This window comes from Haemorhous mexicanus, chromosome 29 (genome assembly GCF_027477595.1).
Source record: "Haemorhous mexicanus isolate bHaeMex1 chromosome 29, bHaeMex1.pri, whole genome shotgun sequence".
NCBI lineage: Eukaryota > Metazoa > Chordata > Aves > Passeriformes > Fringillidae > Haemorhous > Haemorhous mexicanus.
In genome coordinates this window covers 1,949,564-1,972,674 of record NC_082369.1, presented here as the reverse complement: position 1 = coordinate 1,972,674, position 23,111 = coordinate 1,949,564, and the positions used below count along the sequence as shown (strand labels likewise).

The window sequence follows — 23,111 nt, the reverse complement described above, 5'->3', positions numbered from 1 at the left end:
TGGAAACTCCAAACGAAATCATTCCAGATGGGTCAAAACCTCTCACTGGGACAAAGCTGAACTCATTCATTGTGAACTGGTGAGCTGTCTCATGAGTTCACTCATAAAATAACCCAAGACACATCAGTGGAGATGAACTGATTTTATCAGAATTGAAAGTTGTGTTGAAATGATTTACCACAACTGTTTGACAAGTTCCATTGTCCTGGAATTCGCTGATGTAATTTTTTTGTCATTTCTAAAAGCCAATCCGTTCAAAGTTCCCGGCAGCTGCTGCGGCAGGGCTGTGGCACCGCCACTAGAGAGGGACAGAGACCGCGGCAGTGCTGAGCTGAGCCCAGAGAGCAGCGCAGGGCCCGGGAATTCATTCCACGGTTCCGGGAGCTGGAGGGGCCGGGAGTGGGCGGCGGAGCCCCGAGGGCTCTGCCTGAGGCCGTGTCCCCTCCTGAGGCATGGCAGGAGGGCGGCACAGCTGCTGCAGCCGCTGGTTATCCAGCTGCAAGTGGAAAAGGCAATTAGGCAGCGTGAAGTGCTTTCTTCCAGAGCTGGGAGAATCAGCATTTACTTCCCAGACGTGTTAGTGGAAGGTGCTGGACAATTCTGTTGCCCCGGGGAGGGGAATTAATGGAGTGGGGAGGGAGAATCTCAGTCACAGTAATAGCCCAGGGCTGGGAAATGTGGACTCACCGCCAGCTTTGCCTCTGCCCTAGGGCAGGTCTCTGCACTTTCCTTCTGCATCTTCCTGCATAAAGTCGGGCTGATACTTTCAGTGTCATGGTAAAAATTTGGAATCATCAGAGGAACGGGGCAGGGAGGTGAGGGGGAACAGGGCGGGGGGACGGGGCTGGAGGAGGATGTTAAAATCTCACCCAGAATCACTGACGTCCAGAAATCTGTTGTCATTTTGTGTCCCACCCTTAAGGCATCCCAGAGATACTTGCTTTCAGAAATCGCTTTTCCTTCCCCTGGAAACAGCTCCGTCCTGGAACAAAGAAATCTCCTCCAGCAGCTGCTGAAATAGTTGTGAGGGGGCAGGAAACACTCAAAAACCCGTTCAAAGCCAGGAACCAAATAAACCCCAAAAGATGTACACCCAAGGGCTGGGGCAGGGCAGGACCAGATCCTAGACAGAGCCCAAACTCACTTGGCCGTCAGCTCGGCCATCCTTCTCCCCCTCCTCTAGCTCACGGAATGCAGATTTTTAACCCTAATTTATTTTGTGAAGGGAGAAAAGCCAGGATATTTAGCACAGAAACAATGTTGTTTCTTTCTGCACAGAACATCAGCTCAAGACTGAGCCACCCAGGACAACCTGTGTCTCTGCCCTTCTAAGGAGATGAAGTTGCAGCTGGAGGACCCTTGTCCCTTCTCTCCAGTTGCTGGCCCTGCCTGGGCCACCCTGCCACGGTGGCATGTCCTGGTGCGGTGGTGACACAGCAGCAGGGATGTGGCTGTTGGTTTGTCCACCCAGAGCCCCTGCCCCCACCCTCCTCCCCCAGCTGTCTGCAGTCAAACCGGGAATGTCAAATCCAGAACTGTTTTGTGCCCTGGGAATTTTTCATCGAGTTAAAGCTGGAATAGGGAAAGTAAAGGCAAAGAAGGATTTTGTTCTGCACCCCCAGAGCTGGGGTCATTGTCCACCTCCCCCCTCTAACCCTCTGGTACCAGCCTTCCTTTATCCCACACTCTAGAACTGGGGCATTCCCTTCCCCTTCCCCTTCCCTTCCCCTATCCCCACCCCACAGAGGCAGATGCCACACCTGGTTCTCCTGTGGGGAGCCCATTCAGAGCACACCTGTGGAGATGCCTGGGGAAAGTACCTCCAGGAGAGCCCCTAACACTGGCTCCAGCATCTGAGAAGCCTATTCAGGGCACAGTCCCTGGCAAATCCGGAGGGAAATGCTGAATGAGTTAATGCTAATTCACATTCCCTTATCCTTGGTGTGAGAGCGTGGCTCTGAAAAAAGTGTTGCCATCAATATTAATGTTCAAATACAGTTTTTCTCAGAGATAACATGTGCTCACTTCCCACAGCTGGGGCTTTCACAGGATCAGGGACAGCAGCCACAACTTGCACCCACAATAACCTCCCTTTCCTCATGGTCTGAAACTGGCATGGAGGAACAAAACCTACCACTGAGGACTGAGCTGGTGAAAGAATGAGCCCCAAACTCCCAGCTGGGACCCTGACACCCAAGAACGGCCTTTTGGCACCCAGTGGCTGCTGGATGCCTAAAGCTGGGTGCTCTGTGCTGCTGCTGCAGGAAACTCAGGTGCAGCTCCAGGTTCATTTTCCATCTTGTTTCCTTGCAGATGGACTTTTCTGTGTGCCCACAAAATTCAGCACTGCTCTGGTTAAAAACCCATGTGGGGAGATGGTTCAGACCCTGGAGAACTGGGAAATGAAGGAAAAATGCTATTGTGTCTCTCAGGTGGAGTACTATGAAATTGTCCAGCGCTCTGCAGGACACAGGGAGGAACGGTGCAAGGTGAGTTTGGTTCCTCTCTGGTGGGCTCAGCTGGGCCCTCATGCGGGGTTTGAGCTGCTAGGTAGATGCTCTAACATCGGCAGTTTCACACTAGCATCAAACTAGAGTGGTAAAAACCTCACATTTGTATTCTCTTGTGCTATAGAATGTATTTTGCTGCCACTAATTCGTGCATGTATCAGGGCCATAAAGGAACAAATGGCTCTTTCCTTGGAGGGAGGATTTCTTTAAAAAAGTAATTAAGGAACAATGATATTTATTTTTAAAAATATTTAGTTGTTAGGTATGTCTTCAGTTTAACAGAGACTCGACTGCCTAGTTGAGTACACCTTTGTGCACAGGGGTTTCTGACTCAAAAACCACTGCTATGTCCCCAAAATACTTCTTGCCAGCTGTGCCTTGCTGCTGCCCTTCTTTGGGGATGAATGCAGAGCCTGAGGGTGGAGGGGGGGGGGTGGAGGGTCCTGAGGTGTCCCTGCTGAGGTGCTGCAGAGGATTTTTGTGCTTTTGTTTTGCAAATCTATGCAGGAAATCGATGTGGGACGATGCTTGGGCAGCTGCTCCTCGGGGGATCCCTGCTTGCTTAGGTAAGCACAGCTGCCGGGCTCCATCCGCTCTCCTCCTGCACATCCGCACCCTGGGCCAGGTGGGAGCTGCCCCCGGTCCTCTCACCCAAAGCATCTGCGGCTCCCAGGTGGGGGAACACGGAGCAGGGTTTGGGGAGCACCCCAGCTCACCCACCACTCTGTGCTGTGCCGTGGGGAGACCTGGACCTGCTGCGATGGGGCTGAATTGGGCAGGTGGCTGCAGAGCCTGTGGTGTCCCAGGACAGCAGACACAGATCCTGACAGTGGCTTCTGCAGCCTGGAATGTGCCACTCGTGTCCCTCACCTGCTGGCAAAGCTGTGGGGCAGGAAGAGCAGGGGGTTGCTGGGGCAGGGTGGGTCCAGGCAGGTGTTTCAGGCTGAAGGGGCAGAACTATGTGTTGATTTTAGACATAAAAATATGTATCCCCAGCACAGGAAGGATATGGACAAGTTGGAGGCCATGGAGATGCTGCCAGGGCTGGAGCCCCTCTGCTCTGGAGCCAGGCTGGGAGAGCTGGGGGTGCTCACCTGGACAAGAGAAGGCTCCAGGCAGAGCTCAGAGCCCCTGGCAGGGCCTGAAGGGGCTCCAGGAGAGCTGGAGAGGGACTGGGGACAAGGCATGGAGGGACAGGACACAGGAAATGGCATTCCACTGCCAAAGGGCAGGGCTGGATGGGATATTGGGAATGAGGAATTGTTGGCTGGGAGGGTGGGCAGGCCCTGGCACAGGGTGCCCAGGGGCTGCCCCTGGATCCCTGGCAGTGCCCAAGGCCAGGCTGGACAGGGCTTGGAGCAGCCTGCGATGGTGGAAGGTGTCCCTGCCATGGCAGGATCTGGGATGAGATGGGCTTTAAGGGTTTTGAGGTCCCTTCCAACCCAAACCTTTCTGGGATCCTTTGCATGCAAAGGGAAGCAAATCAAACCATGCAGGAAGAAAGAGCTGCTCTGCTCAGCCAGGGGGAGGTGACAGTGGAGTTACTCTAGGAGTAAGGAATAGATGCTGTAGGAAAAAAGCTGCCTCCCTTCTCCCCCATCCTACTCCAGAGCATCTGCCCTTCTCCTGAGTGTGAACAGAAAGTCTAGGACGTGAGGGGCCGGTGGTGTACTGGGGCTGTACTGGGGGTGCACTGGGGATATATTGGGGCTATACTGAGGCTGTACTGGGGATGCATTGGGGCTGTACTGGAGATATACTGGGGCTGTACTGGAGCTGCACTGAAGCTGCACTGGGGCTGTACTGGTTTTTCTCTAACTGCAGGGAGAGAAAAGACGGAGAGGAATGCCTGGTCTGGGCACGAGCAGCCCCGAGACGCTGTGCCACTCACGGCTCTGACAGGCTGAGGTTCCGGAGCCGCTGGGATCAAGTCCGCACCGTCGCTGCCATCCGGGAGTGCCGGGGAGAGCGGGGCTGGAAGCTGCGGGTGGGGCTCCTGGAGAAGCCGCCAGACTGTCTGTAGGATATGTAAATGAGAGAAGGCTATTTTTTTGAATAAAAGCTACTTTAACCAGCGGGTAGAAATGAACCCTCCACAAAATGTTTTGCAGTTTGTAAAATAAACATCGTGGGCAATTTGCAGGTCCTTGGGGCTCTGCTGTGCAGGTCCACGGCCCCTCCGCATCCAGCATCCCAGGAGGATGCAGCTGTCTGGCACTGGCTGAGGGTGCACGAGTTGGCTGCTCCTGGTTGCAAACTGTGGAGCCGGAGACAGGAGAGGGAACCAGGAGCTGAGCATGTCGGGGCAGAGCTGTCTCCTCCGCAGGCACCCCCAGATATCCTGTGGGACATGCTGCTGGTGAGCTAGGAAGAGGAGGGAAAGGATCTCGGGGATATAGATAGTTTCACCATTAACTCCAGCCAGTCGGTGCCGCCGTACCTGTTCTGCATAATTAACAGCCCTCTGGGCTGGAATAAACTGTGGGCACCGCTGGACATTAGCCTTCACCTTGTCTCCCATCAGGTGGTCCTAGCAGGGCTTCAGTCGGTTGATGAATTAGTTAATTAATGCTAATTTTTCCGTTCATTCCCGTGGCAGCTGTTCAGTGTGTCATGTCCACCTGCACCAGCTTAGTTTCTCTGTGTGATTGGGGAATAAGACCTAAAGAATTCGCTTTTATCCCACTACCCGGATATTTAGTAAAGTTCAAATATTCAGGAATTAGCAGCAAATGTCTTTTAATTCCCCGGAAGCCAATAGCCTTAAAAAAAAAAAAAAAAAAAAAAAAAAAAAAAAAAAAATGCAGCTGGCTTAGAGTGCTGCTGCTGCTGCTGCGGTGTGACCCCCCAGCCCGAGACATAGCACCGCCGGGTCCTCGGCTGGAATCTGCTCTGCCCCGTGGCCTCGGCTCCCTGGCAGGACACACAGCCTGGGCTGCCCCACCGAGAGAGGGGACCCGGGCACCCCACCCTGCACACTGACAGGGACATGGTGTGGGGACACCAAGGTGACACTGAGCCCCCGCCACGATCCTCGCTCTCAGCCCGGCTGTGAGAAGGGCAGGATCAGGCCGGGCAGGGGGTGCTCATCTTGATGGGCTGCATTCCTCCACACAAAGGTCCTCCGATTTGTCCCATTAGTGCCATCATTAAAATCCAGTTAGTCTCCTACGGAGAGCAAATGCAGCCCCGCCAAGGCCCTGGCAAGGGGCTGGTGGCCCCAGACCCCCGTTTCCCCTGCCAGCCCTGGGAGTGCCTGGTGAGCCGTCCTGCCTCCCGCTTGTGTACTGGGGCTAATTGATGCAGGAGGCCCGGGAGCAGGGCTTCTCACCTTGTTAGCATGGCAATTAGCTCTCTTTACCCTCCTGATTGCTCCTGTGCATATTTCACTCCAGTCCATCTTTCCAATGAGTTATAAATGCAGCACTGGGGAAGCCGGGGGAGTTGTGCAGGGACAGCGAGGGCAGAGCCATGCTGCGGACTGTCCTGCTGCTGCTGGCCCTGGCCAAGACGGCGTGCCCGAGCCCAGCCAGCGTGGCGAGCCGGCGGGCTGAGGCGCTGAAAAAACTCCTGGAAGTCTTTGGCATGGAAGACCCGCCGGCCCCCCCAACTCACTTCAAGCAGCCGCCCCAGTACATGGTGGATCTATTCAACACTGTCGCCAATGCGGATGGTGTCACCAAGAACCCTGACATCCTGGAGGGCAACACCGTCCGCAGCTTCCTGGAAAAAAGTAAGGGAGGGGGTCGTCCCCGTGGTGCTGGGATGCGTCTGTGGGGAGGGGCTGAACGTGGCCGGTGCCGGTGCCGCCCCTGGTTTTGCTCTCCTCAGCGCATCATTCTCTCCAGCTCACAGCGAGGAGATGCGGTTCTTGTTCGTCCTCTCCAGCGTGGCCAAGAACGAGAAGATCCTGACGGCAGAGCTGCACCTCTTCCGCCTCTGGCCGAGGGTCACAGAGGGGCCCAAAAGGCACCACTTCTGCCAGGTGAGGAGACGGATGGGGACTGGGACGGGGATAAGATGGGGATGGGGACGGGGATGGAGCTGTCCCCCAGCCTGTGCCCAGGGGTGCCACTGGCACACTGAGGTCATTTGCCTGCAGTGGGAACACAGCCTGGCTCTAGGATCACATGAACAAATGTTTCACAGAGAATCATGATGATTTAACTGTGGCAGGTTCTTAAATATCCTTCTGGCTTGTGCAAACATCAGCAAAGGCACACCAAGGTTGTTACAAATCCATGCTGACAACTCCCCATCTCCCCCCACACCTCTGTCCAGGGTCAACCCCTCGGACAGAATACACCGGGGTGACTACCTTTTGCCTTCCCCAGGTCAGTGTGTACCAGGTGCTGGAGAAAGACAAGCCAGACACCCCTGGAGGGAAGAAGCTGCTGGCAGCACGGCTTGTCTCACTGCAAACCTCGGGCTGGGAGGTCTTTGCCATCACACCAGCTGTGAGTCACTTTTCCTCTGTTTTCACCTTTCAGGCTCCAGTGTACTTTTCTGCCTGCAGTCTCTACAGTGACATGGGGGGAATACATCCTCTGGGAGGGGGAGGAAATAGTCCTGCCAAGAGCCCCGGGGCTGCTTCATCTCCTTCCCTGAATTTGTCTCCACTGCTCCGCAGGGTGTGCTGGTGCTGGCTCCTGCCACAGTGTCCCCTGTGCTGCAGCCACGGAGCAACCCCTTCCCATGGCACACAGAGTGTGGCCTCAAGGGGTACTGGTTCACCATGTCCTGCTGCTGGCCTGGGACCAGCCTGTGCGGACAGCGGTGCAGTGCCTGTCCCGGTCCATGGTGACACTGGTTTGGTTTCCCAGGTTCGCGACTGGACCAAAGATGAAAGCAGCAATCAGGGTTTGCTGGTGACAGTCCAGGGCCTGGATGGGAGCCCACTTGACCCCCCACCACTGCAGTTTGCATATGGCCGCAGCCACCACGAGAGCAAGAAGCCCATGTTGGTCCTTTTCACAGATGATGGGCGCCGCGGAGCATCGCTGCCCACAGCTGGTTTCCCAGGTGGGTCCCACACACCTGGCACAACTCCCTTGGTGCCAACATCCCTTTCTCAGGAGCTGCTCCCCGCATGTGGGCTCCTCAAATCCAAACCTCCTTCCCTGGCTGGTGGGAGAGGATCTCTCCTTTCTGGTGTAGCCTGCTCAGGGGCGTTGCCTGCTTGCAGACGTGAAGTTGGATTTGAGTTTGGCCGTGAGACTGAGGCTGTCACCTCCTGGTGGCTCTGTCTGGGTGGGTGACAGCCTATGACCAGAGGGTTGCAGAAAAAACCTGTGGGGAGGGGTGGCTGGGGGGGCTGCAGTATTTTCTCCCTCCACCCAGGCTCATGCAGTGGCCAATGACATCGGATGTTCCTTTCTGGCAGATTTAAAGCCTCAGGCCCCCGATCTCCCTGCCAAGATGCTGGTGCCCAAGCTGGGCAGGTCACGCAGCACACGCTCGCTGGACCGGCTCCGGCCCTGCCAGAGGCATCCGTTGTCCGTGGACTTTGAGGAGATTGGCTGGTCTGGCTGGATCATCTCACCACGGGGGTACAACGCCTTCCACTGCAAAGGCTCCTGCCCCTTCCCTCTGGGCGAGAACATGCGGCCGACGAACCACGCCACAGTGCAGTCCATCATTAACGCCCTAAAGCTGAGCGAGGGTGTCAGCAGCCCCTGCTGTGTGCCCGACAAGCTCTTCTCCATCAACCTCCTCTACTTCGATGATGATGAGAATGTGGTCCTCAAGCAGTACGATGACATGGTGGCCGGGAGCTGCGGCTGCCACTGAGGAGGGAGAAGCAGGGGCTGGAAACACCTGCAGGGGCTGCAGTGGGGCTGGACCTACTCCCTCCAGAGCATCAGTGGAGTCTCTGTCCCACAAACCTTCTAAAAGATACTGGGACGAGAAAAGCAAGGGGGTGTTGGGTCTGCCCAGGATGGTGTCACCCCCTGACAGGGCCAGCCAAGGAAGGCTCAGGGCCAAGCTCTGATTAAGCCAACCCGATGGAGCCCATGTGAACCAGCAGCCCCAGGGCTGCAGCTCCATTTTGGGGTGCCCTGTGCAGGGCATGGGTGTCTCTGCCCATGCAGAGGCTCCTGCAGACTGTACTATATGTATATAGCAAGAGCACTAATATATGACAGAAACAGCCTGTACAACGTCCTGTAAATGTCTGTACATTCCTGCATTGCTGTGACTTGTAAAATTAATTCAGAGCAACTATTTAAAAGTGCTGTTCTCCAAAGGCTGCCTGTGAACTCTGAACTGCTGCCAGGAGCAGGGTAAGCAGACATCTCACAGGCACAGGGAAGGGGGTGCACATGGAGGGATGAAGATCCAGCTGCAGCACAGTCTCCAGGGGCAAGGGGACGGGGTGGGTGTGCCCTATTTCTTGAAAGCTGAATGATCTCAGGACCCATCAGCCTGCAACTGGGGGTGCAGGGAGATGAGCAGGCAATAGGGGTGCTTGGGGGAATGTGGTGACAGGGTCTGGGGTGGGATAGGGGTGTCTATAGAGGTGCCTGGAGATGATGCTGTTGGGGTGGGTGAGTGGTGGTTGTTGAGGTTTAACCCCAGATGGCAACTAAGCACCATGCAGCCACTGGCCTCCCTCTCCACCCTGGTGGGATGGGGAGGAGAATCAAAAGAAAAGGAAAAATGTGTGGGTTGGTATATGGAAAGTTCAATAATGGAAATAAAATAAAATATGGTAATATTTAATAATATTTGCAATGAAAAGGGAAACACCAAAAGGACGGAGTCATAAACTCCAAGACAGACAAATGATGCCCAAGACCCAGTTGCTCAGCAGCCACTGATCTGTGCCCAGCCTGTCTCCTAGCAGCAATTGGCTGCTGAGAGATCAGGAATATTCTCACCCTAAATCTAAAATACAGCATTGTACCAGACACTGGGAGGAAAATGAACTCTATTGTAGCTGAAACCAGGACAGTGGGTCAGGAGAGCTCTGGGGGAAGATGGTCAGAAGAAACTGCTGTGCCCAGAGAGATTGTTCCTCATGGAAGAGAAATGGGGTGGAAACCAGAGCTGCCCAAGGCTGTGGGGTCAGGTCAGCACTGGGGAGGTGTACTGAGGGTGGGTGTCAATGTGGGTTACCGGGGAGTGGGTATAGGTGTTGGTGGTCAGCGCAGGGGTCCCCTCACACCTGGTGGCACAGCCCCCTTGTCCCCTGCAGTCCAGCTCTCTGTAGGAGTGTGCCTGTCCCTGCCAGAGCACTCAGCTCCTCCAAGTCTCTTTCCAAGTTTCCAACATCAGCAGCTTAGCCACAGTCCCAGGCTGACACCAGGAGTCCCCTGGCACCTCTGCATCTGCAGTTCACTAGTGAGTGAATTGTACCCTGGCCTGGCTGGCACCAGTTTCTTCCCCCTGCTCACCTGGAAGCAGCACCAGCAGATCTTGGCCCTTCCCCATGCCAAACCTCCCTGCAACCTGAGGTCCCTCTCTCCATCTCACGCAAGGGAAAGGTATATTCCTTCAGGAGGCCCTTTCACTGGACATGGTCCCACACTGGAGGGCAAATCCTTGCCCTGTGCCCCCCAGACATGTTCCCCACTGCCTCCCATGATGTGAATGCAGGGCAGAGCCAACTGGTGTGTCCTGATCATATGCACATCCCAGCTCCAGTTCCAATGCACCCCGGCACCTCATTCCATAACTAATGTATAGACAGGCTCATCTGCATCCCTGAGAGCCCTGTCCTTGCACTGATGGACTTGTGAGTCCTGGGGAGATGTCCCCTCCTCACCCCAAATGATGATCAGTTTACTAAATCACACACAGTGGCTGGACAAGAATCCATGACAGCGAAAGTTTGGGCCTGGTTTACTAAATCCTGTTCCTGGGGATGCTCTGGCTACAAGCTCTGTATGCCCATAGTGCCTCTGGGTCCCATCACAGCAGCACCCCAAGTCAGGACCCAAAGTCTAGGGCAGTGGGAAGAAGAGCAGATTTGGCTGGAAGGATGCATGGCTGTAAGCCTTTCCTCTGGGCCTTCACCCAAATCCCCACACTGGACTAGGCCTGGGCTGCTTGGCTGGGAGGGAGTCACAGGGCCCTGGGCAGGGGGAGCCTGTGTGTGTCCCACTCAGTGGGGAGCAGAGCAGCACCTGCACGAGTCACCCTGGGCTACCTGGCTCACACAGGTGACGGTTGAGTCCCATCCTCACTCCCTGTGATGTCAGGGTGCCCCCTGCCTCAGCCCAGGGCAGACAAACATCCTGCCCTGGCCATACACCCTGACTGACTGCCCTGTGGGACACCATTGTCCAGCAGCAGCAGTGAGAGAGGTCCCAGCTGGGAGCAGCCCCTGTGCAGCAGCAGAGCCCCAGCGCTGTTGTGACTCTGCCCATAGCTCGGAGCCTCCCTGGGGGACAGGACCTACAGGGAGGATGGCCAGGAAAGAAGCCTCCCTGGGGGACAGGACCTACAGGGAGGATGGCCAGGGAGGATGTCTGGGGGATGGGGAGCCTGTGGTCAGCGGTAATAGCGGGGGTCAGCTCTCCAGCACTCTGAGAACTTCCGCAGGACTCGCTCCTTCAGTTGGATCCTCCTGGAAAGCTGAAGAGACTGGCTCATCTCATGGGCCTTCAGCTTGGCATAGTAGTCAGAAAATTTGTTGTAGAGGATGGAGATGGGCATTCCATTGAGGATGATGCCGAAGGAGATGCAGACAAATGCCACCATCCTGCCAAGTATTGTGTCAGGCACAGTGTCTCCGTAGCCCACAGTGGAGAGGCTGACCTGTGCAGGGACAGAAAAGGATAAAATCCCACGGGAACAAGCCCAGCAGACCCCACCGGCTGGTGCTGGAACTCACTGCCTCCTGCCCCTCTGTGGAGCTGCCTGTCCCCTGTGACCAGTGCCAGACCCTGACCCTGATGGCAGCCAGCTGAGCTGAACCCTCCAGAACCTGCATGGCCAGGGCTCCACTGTCCAGGCCTGGAGAGATGAAGGAAAGGGCTGTCTGAGCCCATGAAACATAGATTAGATAGAGGCCACACTCTGCTCCCTCACTGCTTTTGTGTGTGTCTCTTCAAAGGCAACTGGACACCCTTGAGCTGAGCCTTCCCCAGCAGTCAGCATCTGCAGGAGCTTCCTTCCCCCTCAGAGCCGTGGCTCCAGAGCTTCCTGGCTGTGAGCTGCCTGGCCCCAGACAAACAAAGCTTCCTGGAGCCTCCCTCCAGGGGAAACAGAAGCATTGCCTGGGAATGAACTATGTTTAGTAAATGGGGAGCAGAGCTAGGGTGAGATCTGAGGCCAGAGAGTTGTGAGCTTGGCAGGGAGCTGTGCTCCCAGGGAAAGGCTCAGCCTGGGATGTTGAAATGCTTGAACTTGCTGATGTTGCTGAGTGATTTTGCCCTTCCTCGAGGAAGGATGAATTTGAAGCAAATAGCCTTCAGTGGCTAAAGGGGATTATAAGAGCAGAAGTGATCTGTGGGATCATTTAATCTGTAAATCAATATGTCCTCATAGCCTGTGACTCTCAAGTGCTTTAGCTGCTCCCCATCTTGGAGGTAATGCCAGGTTTATTACAGTGCTCAGCTCTGTGGAGCTGCCGGCTCCTGCCACAAGCATGGCGGTGAATGGGCAGCACATCCCAGTCTGTGTCCACTCTCATGACAGGGGCCGAGGCACAGTGTGACTGTGGGTGCCACATGCAGCCATAGGCACAGTGTGGCTATAGTTTCCCCATCTCAGACCCACAAGCTCTTGTGCCCATCGAGTTCAGCAGGGCTGCAATGCTGCCCAGGCCCTTAGGCTGTCCAGGGTGGCTGTGCCCATACTCACAGGCTGCATCCACTCAACACTTGGGTCCCATGACAGATAAAGCTGAGTCACATCCCACTTGTTCAACTCAGGCCTGGAGGTTCCCAAGCCACCACCTCTGTCCCACCATCCCACCCCAGCACCAGCTTCTGAGCCTCTGGGCTCAGTCCAAACCTCTGACTCCTTTTCTCAGAGCACGCAGGGCACTTCTGCCATTACTGAGCTGGTGGGAAGGCTGGGCCCTTCCTGCCTCCTGCCCAGCAGCAGTGGTGAATCCCCTGAGCATGGGGGCAGCGCCTACCCACAGAGCCTCCCCCACCCTCCTCTGCAAGAAGCTGCTCACACCTTACCGCTGCCCACCACCACGCGCAGGGGATACTGGTGAAGTCAGTGCCAGGGACATCATGTTCCACCGAGTGTATGAGAGCAGAGAAGGTGAAGACCCCCATGGCAATGAAGAGGAGGAGGCAGCAAACCTGCTGGTAGCACTGGCGCATGGTGAAGCTGAAGGCCCGGAGGCCAGTGGAGTGACGTGCTAGCTTGAGGATGCGGAAGATCCTCATGAGCTTGATGAGCTTGAGGACTTTGCCCAGCTTGCTCATATTCTCCACCTTGTGCAGCTCCTCATGGTATTGCATGTCTCCATCATCCAGATTTTCAAAGAGGATCTGGATGTAGAAGGGCAGGATGGCCACCAGATCTATAGCATTAAACGCTGCCCGCAGAAAGTTCTTGAAGCTGGAGGAGGATATGAGCCGCATGAGGTATTCAGAGGTGAAGAAGATGGCACAGATCATCTCCATCTGCTCCATCCACATTTTCCCTGTCTTGTTTTTCATCTCCTCCACTGTGCTCAGTGTCATGCCCACAATGGAGATAAGCACAAAGAAGCTCGACATGACAGCGATGATCTTGGCTGGGACGGAAGAGTACGGGTTCTCAATGAGGTTCCAAACCATCTTCCGAAACTGACCCAGAAACTTGCCATCAAACTGCGTCCCTGACTCCAGGGGCTCTAGTTCTGCCTCCAGTTCCTTCTCTATTTTCAGGTACTCACTGAGTTCATCTCGCTTTTCCTCTAACAGGATCCGGCAGCAGCGTTGGGAGTATTTCAAATGGATTCCCCAGTACTCAATTTCCTCCACAAAGTTACTGGGGCACATCTCATCCATCACCCACAGGACCCCACTGCGGTAGAAGTGGAAGATGTAGTGGAAAATGGAAGGATCTCTATCAAAGAAGTACTCATTCTTCTGCACCAGGTAATCATCACAGAGCTGCAGCTTCTTCACAGGGTCGGTATAGAGTGCCAGCTTCCCAAGCCGGGTGATGGGATACTGGGCGAGTACCTTGTAAGCTATCTGGAACAATTTGCCACCCACATTAATGTTGAGCAGATACTTGTTCCTTTGGATGGGAGTCTGGCTCTTCTCCTGGTTACCATCTGCCACATTCTGCATGGAGTTCCATTGCCTTACCAGGCTATCCTGTGCAAATGGAATGTAAGATTCCTCTTCCTCCGGGGTCCGGCAGCGGCCCCGGTGATCCCCTATCTTCAGGCTGGCCGAGAGACTCGCGCGCCTGCCCTGCTGCTGCCTCATGGTGCCCAGCCTCCCAAAGTGGTGACTCCTGTTACCAGCCACAGGACAGCAGCTCTGGCTTCATGGGAACGCTCCCACTGGCCACATGATGACTGGGATGAGTGCTGCAAGCTTGGGGCAGTGGAGTGGCTGCCCGAGGGACACAGATGTGTCCCAGTGTCACGTGGCACCTGCCAGGGTCCCAAAGCCGATTGCTGATCAGATTGGGGTTTGCATCGTAGCAGTCGGAAGCAGCCAAGTGCCCGCTCCTTAAGACGCTAATGAGATTGAGGCACTAGTCCTTTATGTAAGGAACTATTTCTAGCTTTGCACTTCTCTTTTCCCTTATTTTGTTCTTATTAGCTGTTTGCATTTGCTGGATGATGATTCCTGGAAGGACATTCATGACAGCAAACTGGATACAGCACAAACTTGCCTCAATTTACCCTCTGCCGATGGGACAGGAAGGTGCAGACACGCAGGATTTGTACTGGCTTTGTATCCCCACACCAGATGCTGCTCTTGGCACCAGCCCTTTGTTAAAGGCTAATGTAGCTGCCCTGGCTGTCAGCTGTCACAGCCAGGCAAGGGAGATGGTCATGACCTCTCAGCTCACCCCTTGAGTCCCATAGTGCAGATTTAGACGGAATGAGGTGAAGGCACCACCTCCACCTCCACAGTGTCCAAGAAGATCCCCTGAGGGACAAGCTGCCCCTATGCCCCTGCCCTGTGCTGTCACATTAGCCTTCAGCCCCACAACTCACCCAGGTAGGGACAGAACAGGACACTGGAAATGCAAGTAGACAGTAGAAGTTCCTCTGAAATATTGGAACTGAAAAGGAGGAAATAATCCTTTGGATTTGCAAGTAAAAGAGGAACCAAAATTAAACAGGCTGATCTTTGAGGTCTTATCCTGGAACATGATCCTACTTCAACATGTAAAACATCACATTGATCTCCATGAACTGGTCTAATTAAATACAGAGACATGGAGCACAAAGATGCTCCTGGCCTAAAAAACGGCTCAGGCTCCACTACAATTGAAGTCTCTGAGCCTGGGGATTAGAACAACAAAAACAATTCCAGCACCAGATAGAGGAAGGGAAATTGCTGTCAGAAACACAGGCCCGAGTTCTGGCACAAAATCCATAAAATGTGTTTCTTTCAACCCTGAAGCACTCAGCTCAGGGAGCTGAAAGCAAAACCTGCAATGTCTTGTGAGTTTGCCCCAGGGCCTCACTCCCCATCGCAGGGAGGAAGCATTCCGCCTTGTACCATAGAACAGCCGGGCTTGGCTCGGCAGCTGCAGCTCAGAGCACGATCTGGGACCAGCTGGCGACAGCTGACCTCGGCCACATGGCCCTGCCAGCACCAGTGCTTCAACTGGCCCCAGCTCAGCCCTGTCCTGCCAGGACTCCTGGAACCGCTCCTGCCCCGTAGTGCTCCCCACTTTGTGTTCTGCTCTGGTAAAGAAGGGACAAGTTCAGGCATTTTTTTCCACCTTGTTTTTGGCTGAGCTCCCCACTTGTCCATGGTTCAGCAGTAGCAGCAGAGGTGCTACTGCGGCATCTGTTCTTCCTGTCCCCACCCTCTCTGTTTGCTTTGTTCCCATATTTCATTTTCTCTGCTACAGCTGGTGTGTGCTGGAGTCACATCTGTCCCTGGCACGCACAGCAGCACTGGCTTCCCCACAGCACCCCATGCCAGCCCACCCACCTCAAGTCCTCTTTCCCAGGATGTGACAATCCAAAGGTCATGCAGCCCCTGGCCTCCCAAATACAGAATCCATGCAAATGCACATATTCAGGAAAAAAAAAACCTCCAGAACTTGTTAATTTCACATTCTTTATTCTCCTGTGTCAGTCACCACAGCTATCTCTGTCAGTCCCTAAGGAAACAAAAGGTTGTGTGTGCCCTTGCAAATGACTCCTTGGTACTAAAAATAGCAGCCCTGGAATAACTCAGGACTCCATACCACATATAGAAGTTACTCCCGTGGGGTATGGCAGCACTCACAAGCTATCCAGGAGTGGAAGACTCCTACTCCAAGGCTGATGACTGGTGTCTGCTTGGCAAGCCAAGTTCCCACCTTCAAGGCACACAGGTCAGCAGCCAAGGCAGCAGCTTGGCGCACTTAGTGATCACTTGTGCAAGGTGCACGTGGCCATCGCTGAACCAGAGGCACTGGGCACTAATCTGCCCCTGCACAGTCAGTTCTGAGAGTACATAGCACTCAGTCCTTGGGTCAGACACTCTCTGTGTGGCACGTGGAGCCCTGGCCAAATACATGACTTATTTCCAGGGACACCTCCACTAGACCAAGATGCTCAGAGCCCTGTCCAGCTTGGTGCCAGGGATGAGGCAGTGGCTGCTGCTCTTGTCAACCTGAGCCAGGGCCTCACCATAAAACCCTCCTTCATGTCCTACCTAAGCCCACCCTCTGTTAGTTTGTACCTGTTGCCCCTTGTCTTTACAGGTCTTGGTGAAAAGCCCCTCTCCCTCTTTCTTACAATCCCTCTTTAGACATGGACAAGACACAACAGGGCTCCCTGGAGCCATCTCTTCTCCAGGGTTTGCCCTAACAAAAGTGCAGGACCTTATCAAAGTTCATGAGGTTCCTGTGGGCCTGAAGGTCCCTCTGGATGACATCCCCCTCCGCAGCTGCACTCCTCAGCCTGGTCTCATCCTCAGACTGGCTGAGAGTCCACCTGATCTCACTCTACACACTGATGAAAACACAGAATAGCACTGCTCCCATTGTGGACCCTCGAGGGACACCACTAATGTCAGAACAGTTTTAAGGAAGATGCCATTAAGAGTGTTAAGAGGAGCCCCGTGCAGCATTCAGCATTGGGGTGGGCAGAGCAGGTCTGCCAAGAATGGAGATGTTGTGGAAGGGAGTGTGAAAGGAGCTGCTGGCCCAGGGCTGAGGAGCTCCTTGCCCCACACGGGCTCAGGTGACTGCACAGCAAAGCCAGAGCAACTGTCACCCTCACAGTGGCACTGTCAGTAAAAGCCTCTCGTGCATGGGACTGAGCAGCATCAAACAGTAGTGCAAACATGGAGTATTTGACCTGTGCAGCCAGTGAGTGCCTTTGGAAATAGGCGAGAAAGCTCCCGTTCCCTGACAAAATCCAGGGGGAAGAATGGGACAGATGAAAAAAGGCTCTTGGCTGGAAGTGGAAGGAGATAGTTGAACAGCACCTGGCATTTCAAGGAGAAAAACATGGAGTACAAGGCCACAGTGGTGGACATCAGCAGGAACGACTGTCATGCAGAACAATGAAGGCACTTCTCCCACCTTTGGGAGGGCTGATGTAACAGTGCCAAGGAAGGTCCTGTGCTATTTCTGGAGGCAAGGCAGTCCTACAATCTAAGACCCATTTACAAAGGGAGCGTCCTCTTCGTATTCCAGTGTAACAACCCAGATTTGAGAGCTGATGTCCAATTCAGTCAGGCTCTATGGTGAGCAGGAGACAGACCAGGCTAGTCTCACCTTATCACCTTGGGATAAGGATCCCTGTTACAAAGCCAGAAAAACACATGGTTATTGACAGTCCTTTGGGAAGAAACCTAGTTTGACTTCAATTTATGCAAAGTGGAGGAAAAAGTCCCACACCAGAAGATCAGTATCTCAGCAGAACTGCTCCATGTTCTTGGCAGCAGGGAGGAAAGGGGAGAGTTCTGCTGCAGACCAAAACCCCATGCCCCTGGGTTGGCAAGCATCAGGAGCCGCTCCCCCAGCTCACCGTTGCCTGCAGGGGAAATCTCTAGAAGCCAGAAACACAAGGCAAGAATGAATTTCTCCCTCAGGCACTTGGAGCACATGGGATGCAAAACACTTACCCTTTCAGGGCAAGGAGCCTTTCTGGCCCTTGCCAGGCATCAGCTGTTCCCTGGAGGCTTTTTCAAGACTGGAGGTGTCAGATCTGCATTTTGCTTTGGACAGACCCCACACAGCAACAGAACTTGCCACTACCAGGATAATCAGGAGCCCTAGAGAGGAGAGTGCACAAGCAGAAACCCACTCACTGCTCTGGTCTTGGGACAGGGCATTGATGCTCAACACCATGAGCCAACAAGCAGAGATGAGCAGTGTCCCTTGAGGGCAAGGGACAGACAGAGAGGAGGTAAGCTAGTGCCAGATTGTATGGAATGGCCTTTCCAAGGACACAACACACCCAAGGCAGAACAATAGTTAAGCTGTGGTGTCAGGCCTCCCTTAGTCCTCCCAGTGCAGGAAAAGCAGCTCCTGATAGAGGTCTGGAATTGATCCCATCAGGATACTCAATTTATAGCCCAAGGTAGGTAGGTCCAAGACCATGTGCAGCACTCTTGAGTCTCACATACCTGCAACAATCAAGGTCCATGTGTAACCTTGACTCCTTGATGGCACAGATGCCTCAGGTGCAGCTGAAGGCTCTGTGAGGAAAGAGAAACAAGTCCATGAGGCTTCCAACTCACTTTATGGTCAGCACTCAAAGCAGTCTTCAATCTACACCTGGCTGAGTTCCCAGCTCACCTCAAGAGCACCAAAAGGCTTTTTTCAATTTAAGCAAAACCTTATCTTTCCCTTCTAGAGGAAAAATGTTCTACTGGAAATGCATAGCAGGGAAAGGTGGGAAATTTCCATCTGGAGCTGGAACTGCAGCATCGCAGCCTGTTCTCGTGGCACCAAGCAGCCACAGGTACAACCAAAATGCAGCCCTTCACCTCACCTGCCAATTGAACAGGTGCAGACATCAAACCCAAACCCAGTCTCTCGCACCTGCAGTAATCCCCCTCCTCTCCACACCCTCGGAAACCCCTGGGTGAGGGAAGCCAGAAGTGCCTTCCTAAGCACCCCAGACAGCCAATGGGTCTGACAAAGGATGCTCCATGGCTCTGGTATCGACAGTACTGGGGTGCAGACACAGCCGGACACAAGCCCAGACACTGTGTCTGCAGCTCCTGGCCAGCCCTGATGGCCCAGATTTCCCCCTCATCCTCTTCCCTTCAGCCTGCCCATTCCCCAGAGATCAGAGGAGCTCGGAGGTGGAGAGATTTCAGCGCCTTCTCGAAGCAGCTGCTGGGAATTACATGTTCTGGAAGAAGGAAGGATGTACTTCAGAGGCCTTTCCCGAGGGAGCCCTGAGGGGCGTCATTGCTGTTCCAAAGGAAGCTGAAGGATCGCGTCCCCCACAGCGCTTCCTCTACTCACAGTGACCCAAGGTGACCGCAGCTACCCGGATCGGCCAGAGACGGCGGGCAACAAAGGCTTCGGTCCGGCTTGCCGCCACCACCCGCACCCCGGGGCCCCGTACCTGCGCTGCCGGTGGGCGGCACCGCCGAGCTCCTCGGCGGGGTCACCGCGAGGCCGCCGGGACTCGGCTCCGCCGCGTTCGCAGTCCCGCAGCTCCACTCGTCCTCGCCGTCCTCACAGTCGGGGTGGCCGTCGCAGCGCCAGTCCTGGGGGAAGCAGAGGGCGCCAGGCGCGCACTGGAACTGGTCCGGGCGGCAGCGGGACGGGGTGGCTGCGGGGAACGAGAGCGTGAGGGGAGGCGGGGGGCCCAGCGGGGAGAGCCCCCCCCACGCCCCGCAACGAGGGGACCCCGCGCGCGGGGCACACGAGGGCTCCAACCAATGAGAGCGAAGGGCGTGCGCGGGGAACCAATGGGCACCGCCCGCCCGGCCGCTCCCCCAGCTCACCGTTGCCTGCAGGGAGAGGCAGCACCGGCAGTGCCAGCAGCAGCGGCAGCAGCACCGGGAACGCTGGCGGCAGCAGTCGCGGCCCAGCCATGCCGCGGGGCCGCACCGGAGGGGCTCGATGGGGTCGCAGCGCCGCTACAAACGCAATGTGCAGGAAAAGCGCGTGCGCTCAAACCCGACTTCCACCAATGGGGTGCTCGCGAGGGCGGGGCGCGGGCGCGCGCCCTTGAGGAAGCCCCTCCCACCCCCTCATGCCCTTCGGGGCGGGGCCTCGGGGCGTGATCACGTGATGGGGAGGGGCCGCCCATGCCCAGCGGCCCTCCCGCAGCACCGGAATGACCGACCCCGCGCCGGGCCCGTGCTAGCCCGCTCTGCAGCCAGCGCCGGCCGAGCTCCTTCCCAGCTCCAGGAACAGCCGGGCCCTCCCGCATCTCCCTGGAAATCCCTCAGCACCGCGGTCGGCAGTGACCTGCCGGACCGAGCAGGGTGCGGTTACGGCAGGACAGCGGCACTGGCGGTGGGGGGCCACTACCCCACGCTGCTGAACTTTCCTCGCAGAACCTGGACCCGGGGGAAGCCCTGCGAGTGAGGCTGTGCTTTACTCAGCTCTGCTCTTCCTTGACTGACTACAGTTACAAATGCCCCTGTCCTGTGTCACTATTCCAAACAACCAAATACACTGGTATTAAACAGCAGTAACTTGAATAAAGCAAATAAAATACACAGAATGGGGGGTAGTAATCACAGCTTTATATACATTTATTAATCAGACATCAGCACCTTCCAGCAGCATGGAGCCACATCTAGCACAGCCTCCCCATCAGAGCTGCTCTGGAACCACCTGTGCCCATCAAGCAGCCTCAGCTCGCTCCCTGCTCACAAGTAGGGCTCGTCCCTGGAAATTTCCCACTTCCTCAGTGGTGGTCCGGGTGTCACTGGTTTCTTCCCTGTTGTTGTCACTGCAGGGTCTGAACTGGGGTAGAGAAAGGAAGAGAGAAGAGGCTTTAGCAACACTCTAGAAATCACACTTGAATTTCATCAGAAGTCCAAGCTGCAAAGTAGTGCTGGAGGTGTTTGTTAATCAGAATCCCAGAATGGTTTGGATTGAGTGGGACTTTAAAGCCCATCTCGTCCTAGCCCCTACCCTGGGTAGGGACACCTTCCACCATCCCAAGTGGCTCCAAGTTCCATCCAACCTTGAACACTTCCAGGGATTCAGGGGCAGCCCCAGCTGCTCTGGGCACCCTGTGCCAGGGCCTGCCCACCCCCTCAGGGAACAATTCCTCATTCTCAATATCCCATCCAGCCCTGCCCTCTGGCAGTGGAAGCCATTCCCTGGGTCCTGTCCCTCCAGGCCTTGTCCCCAGTCCCTCTCCAGCTCTCCTGGAGCCCCTTCAGGCCCTGCAAGGGGCTCTGCTCTCCCAGCCTGGCTCCAGAGCAGAGGGGCTCCAGCCCTCGGAGTATCTTTGTGGTTTCCTTTGGACTCGTTGCAACGGGTCCCTTCTTGGAGACTCCGGAGCTGGACACAGATGATCTAGGTGGGGTATTGTCAAAGCAGAGTCAACTTCCTCCCGCCTCACTTATTTGCAAGGAAATATAGACTCAAATAATCAGTTCCACATTCTTCTACCAATCTGGGTAACTTCCCACTGCCGCTGGGAGCGTTCTCGTGTTCCTGGTACAAATCAGGAACAAGGCTGACTCCGCTTCACTGCAGCAGCGGCGCAGCTCCGCCCGCGTCAGACCTACCTGCGGGACTGTGCGCCCGCGGGCAGGATTCTCTGCGCCGCCGCCACCACCACGGGCGGCAGCGACTCCCGGCGCCCGTCCCGGCTGCAGTAATAGTTATCGGCGAGCTTGTGGCTGGGGCCCACCGGGAGCCGCGGAGGCGGCTGGGTCCTAGGCAAAGAACGACCCGAGCGTCAGCGGCGGGGCCGAGGTGGGGGCGGCTCAGCGCCCCGCCTGCCGCCCGGCCCGGCCCCGGCACCTCTTAGCGATCTCCTCGTAGCGCAGCTGCAGCTTCGCCTGGAGATCCCGCTGCAAGGCAAGGCCGGAGCAGCTCAGGCGGAGCTGCCGCCCTGCGCCGGAGGCTCCGCAGAGCCGGAGGCGCAGCGCAGCGTCCCGCGGGGCAGAGGAGCCCCGAGCCCAGGGTTGTTCTTACCCCCGCCAGGAAGTTGCGGAGCCGCTGGATCAGACGAGTTGCCGTCGCCATCTTGGCCGCGGTGAAGGGCAGGAGCGAGGGGGGCGCCGGGAGTGCGCGCGCGGAACACTGGGTCTCGCGAGACTTGGAGATATATAAGGGGACGCGGGGTTTCGCCGCCCCTTTCAGCGCCCTGGAGCCGCCATGGACACGAGCCGCGTGCAGCCTATCAAGCTGGCCAGGGTGGGTGCGGGGCCGGGGGGAAGGGGGTCGCGCTGGGTCGCGACGCCGCGCTGACTGTCCACTCTGTCCCCCGCAGGTCACTAAGGTGCTGGGCCGGACCGGCTCTCAGGGGCAGTGCACTCAGGTGAGCGGGTGGGGCCGGGAGGGCGCGGTGCCGCGGGCCGGGCCGGGCCAGGCTGACGCGGGCCCGCCCCGCAGGTGCGTGTGGAGTTCATGGACGACACGAGCCGCTCCATCATCCGCAACGTGAAGGGGCCGGTGCGTGAAGGCGACGTTCTCACCCTGCTGGAGTCGGAGCGCGAGGCCCGGCGGCTGCGCTGAGCTGGACCCGGCCCCCCTGCTGCCGATCGTCCGTCGGGGATGGAGCCTGGCGCAGCTCGTTCGGCCTTGGGGCGAGCGTGGGGAGGAGCGTGACGGCCGGATCACTGCAATAAAAGGTTTTTCCAGTAGCCCCTTGCCCGGGTTTCATTCATCAAGCGCCACCCGACAACTCTGGTTTGTCTCACACCTGAGTACCTGCCGCTTTCCTCGGGTTCAGTAGCAACATGCCGTTCTTGTTACTGGGGTTACACATAGTGTCTCCATTGTAGTATCGCTGTTACTGCATCTTTATTGACCTGCCACAACAAAAATAATTCTGTTTTAATTACAGTAGCCTTAATCCTGATTTTCCTGGTAAACCGTTTTCTTTATGTGATGAAGTGGCATTGGAAACTTACTGGACCTCAGTGGAATTAAATCACAAGTTAAAAGTCAAGCTTGGTACCAGCTTTCACAGCAACAGCCTGCTGCTTCTGTCTGTCTTTTCTCAGTAAACTGCTCAGTGAATGCTGTCATAAATAATACCTACTTGTCTTCCTCGCAGTCACCCACAGAGAGCAAGTGCTTGTCACCCCTGTTGACTACTCCATCTCACTTTCTTTGGCTTTCCCTTCCACCACAAAATCAGATAGCAGGATGGGTTTTAGGATATTACATAAATCAAAAGTAGGGCTGAAAAGTTTAGAATGAGCCTTACAACTCAAGGGCAGGTTTTTAAGGATTGTCCTTTTTTATCTGCTTATAGAGTGGTCCAGGTTTGTGGTGTGTTTGGGCAGTCAGAGCTGCAGCCTATCATGTATGGTCTCTGATGGGAGTGGTTTTTGTCTCCAGAGTCCTGAG

General features: G+C 55.7%; 5 protein-coding genes across 5 annotated transcripts; 2 read left to right on the top strand and 3 right to left on the bottom strand.

The window, feature by feature from the left end:
- Positions 1-5,981: 5,981 nt before the first annotated feature.
- Positions 5,982-8,300, top strand: LOC132339714 (bone morphogenetic protein 2-like). Its single transcript, XM_059870133.1, has 5 exons — positions 5,982-6,243; positions 6,359-6,495; positions 6,845-6,967; positions 7,334-7,532; positions 7,894-8,300. The coding sequence occupies exons 1-5, from the start codon at positions 5,982-5,984 to the stop codon at positions 8,298-8,300; spliced, it is 1,128 nt and encodes a 375-aa protein (XP_059726116.1).
- A 2,020-nt stretch (positions 8,301-10,320) lies between these two features.
- LOC132339608 (potassium voltage-gated channel subfamily V member 2-like) lies at positions 10,321-13,900 on the bottom strand. The gene is made up of 2 exons (XM_059869948.1): positions 12,650-13,900; positions 10,321-11,273 (listed from the first exon to the last, which is right to left on the bottom strand). Exons 1-2 carry the CDS (start codon positions 13,898-13,900, stop codon positions 11,007-11,009), a joined length of 1,518 nt encoding a protein of 505 aa, XP_059725931.1. The 3' UTR covers positions 10,321-11,006.
- A 1,807-nt stretch (positions 13,901-15,707) lies between these two features.
- CD320 (CD320 molecule) lies at positions 15,708-19,702 on the bottom strand. The gene is made up of 5 exons (XM_059870161.1): positions 19,568-19,702; positions 19,183-19,392; positions 18,230-18,301; positions 17,726-17,875; positions 15,708-17,399 (listed from the first exon to the last, which is right to left on the bottom strand). The coding sequence occupies exons 1-4, from the start codon at positions 19,656-19,658 to the stop codon at positions 17,730-17,732; spliced, it is 519 nt and encodes a 172-aa protein (XP_059726144.1). The 5' UTR covers positions 19,659-19,702; the 3' UTR covers positions 15,708-17,399; positions 17,726-17,729.
- A 593-nt stretch (positions 19,703-20,295) lies between these two features.
- On the bottom strand, positions 20,296-21,852 carry NDUFA7 (NADH:ubiquinone oxidoreductase subunit A7). The gene is made up of 4 exons (XM_059870162.1): positions 21,729-21,852; positions 21,555-21,604; positions 21,317-21,466; positions 20,296-20,540 (listed from the first exon to the last, which is right to left on the bottom strand). The coding sequence occupies exons 1-4, from the start codon at positions 21,777-21,779 to the stop codon at positions 20,444-20,446; spliced, it is 348 nt and encodes a 115-aa protein (XP_059726145.1). The 5' UTR covers positions 21,780-21,852; the 3' UTR covers positions 20,296-20,443.
- On the top strand, positions 21,811-22,399 carry RPS28 (ribosomal protein S28). The gene is made up of 3 exons (XM_059870163.1): positions 21,811-21,950; positions 22,027-22,074; positions 22,149-22,399. Exons 1-3 carry the CDS (start codon positions 21,912-21,914, stop codon positions 22,269-22,271), a joined length of 210 nt encoding a protein of 69 aa, XP_059726146.1. The 5' UTR covers positions 21,811-21,911; the 3' UTR covers positions 22,272-22,399.
- Positions 22,400-23,111: the final 712 nt, after the last annotated feature.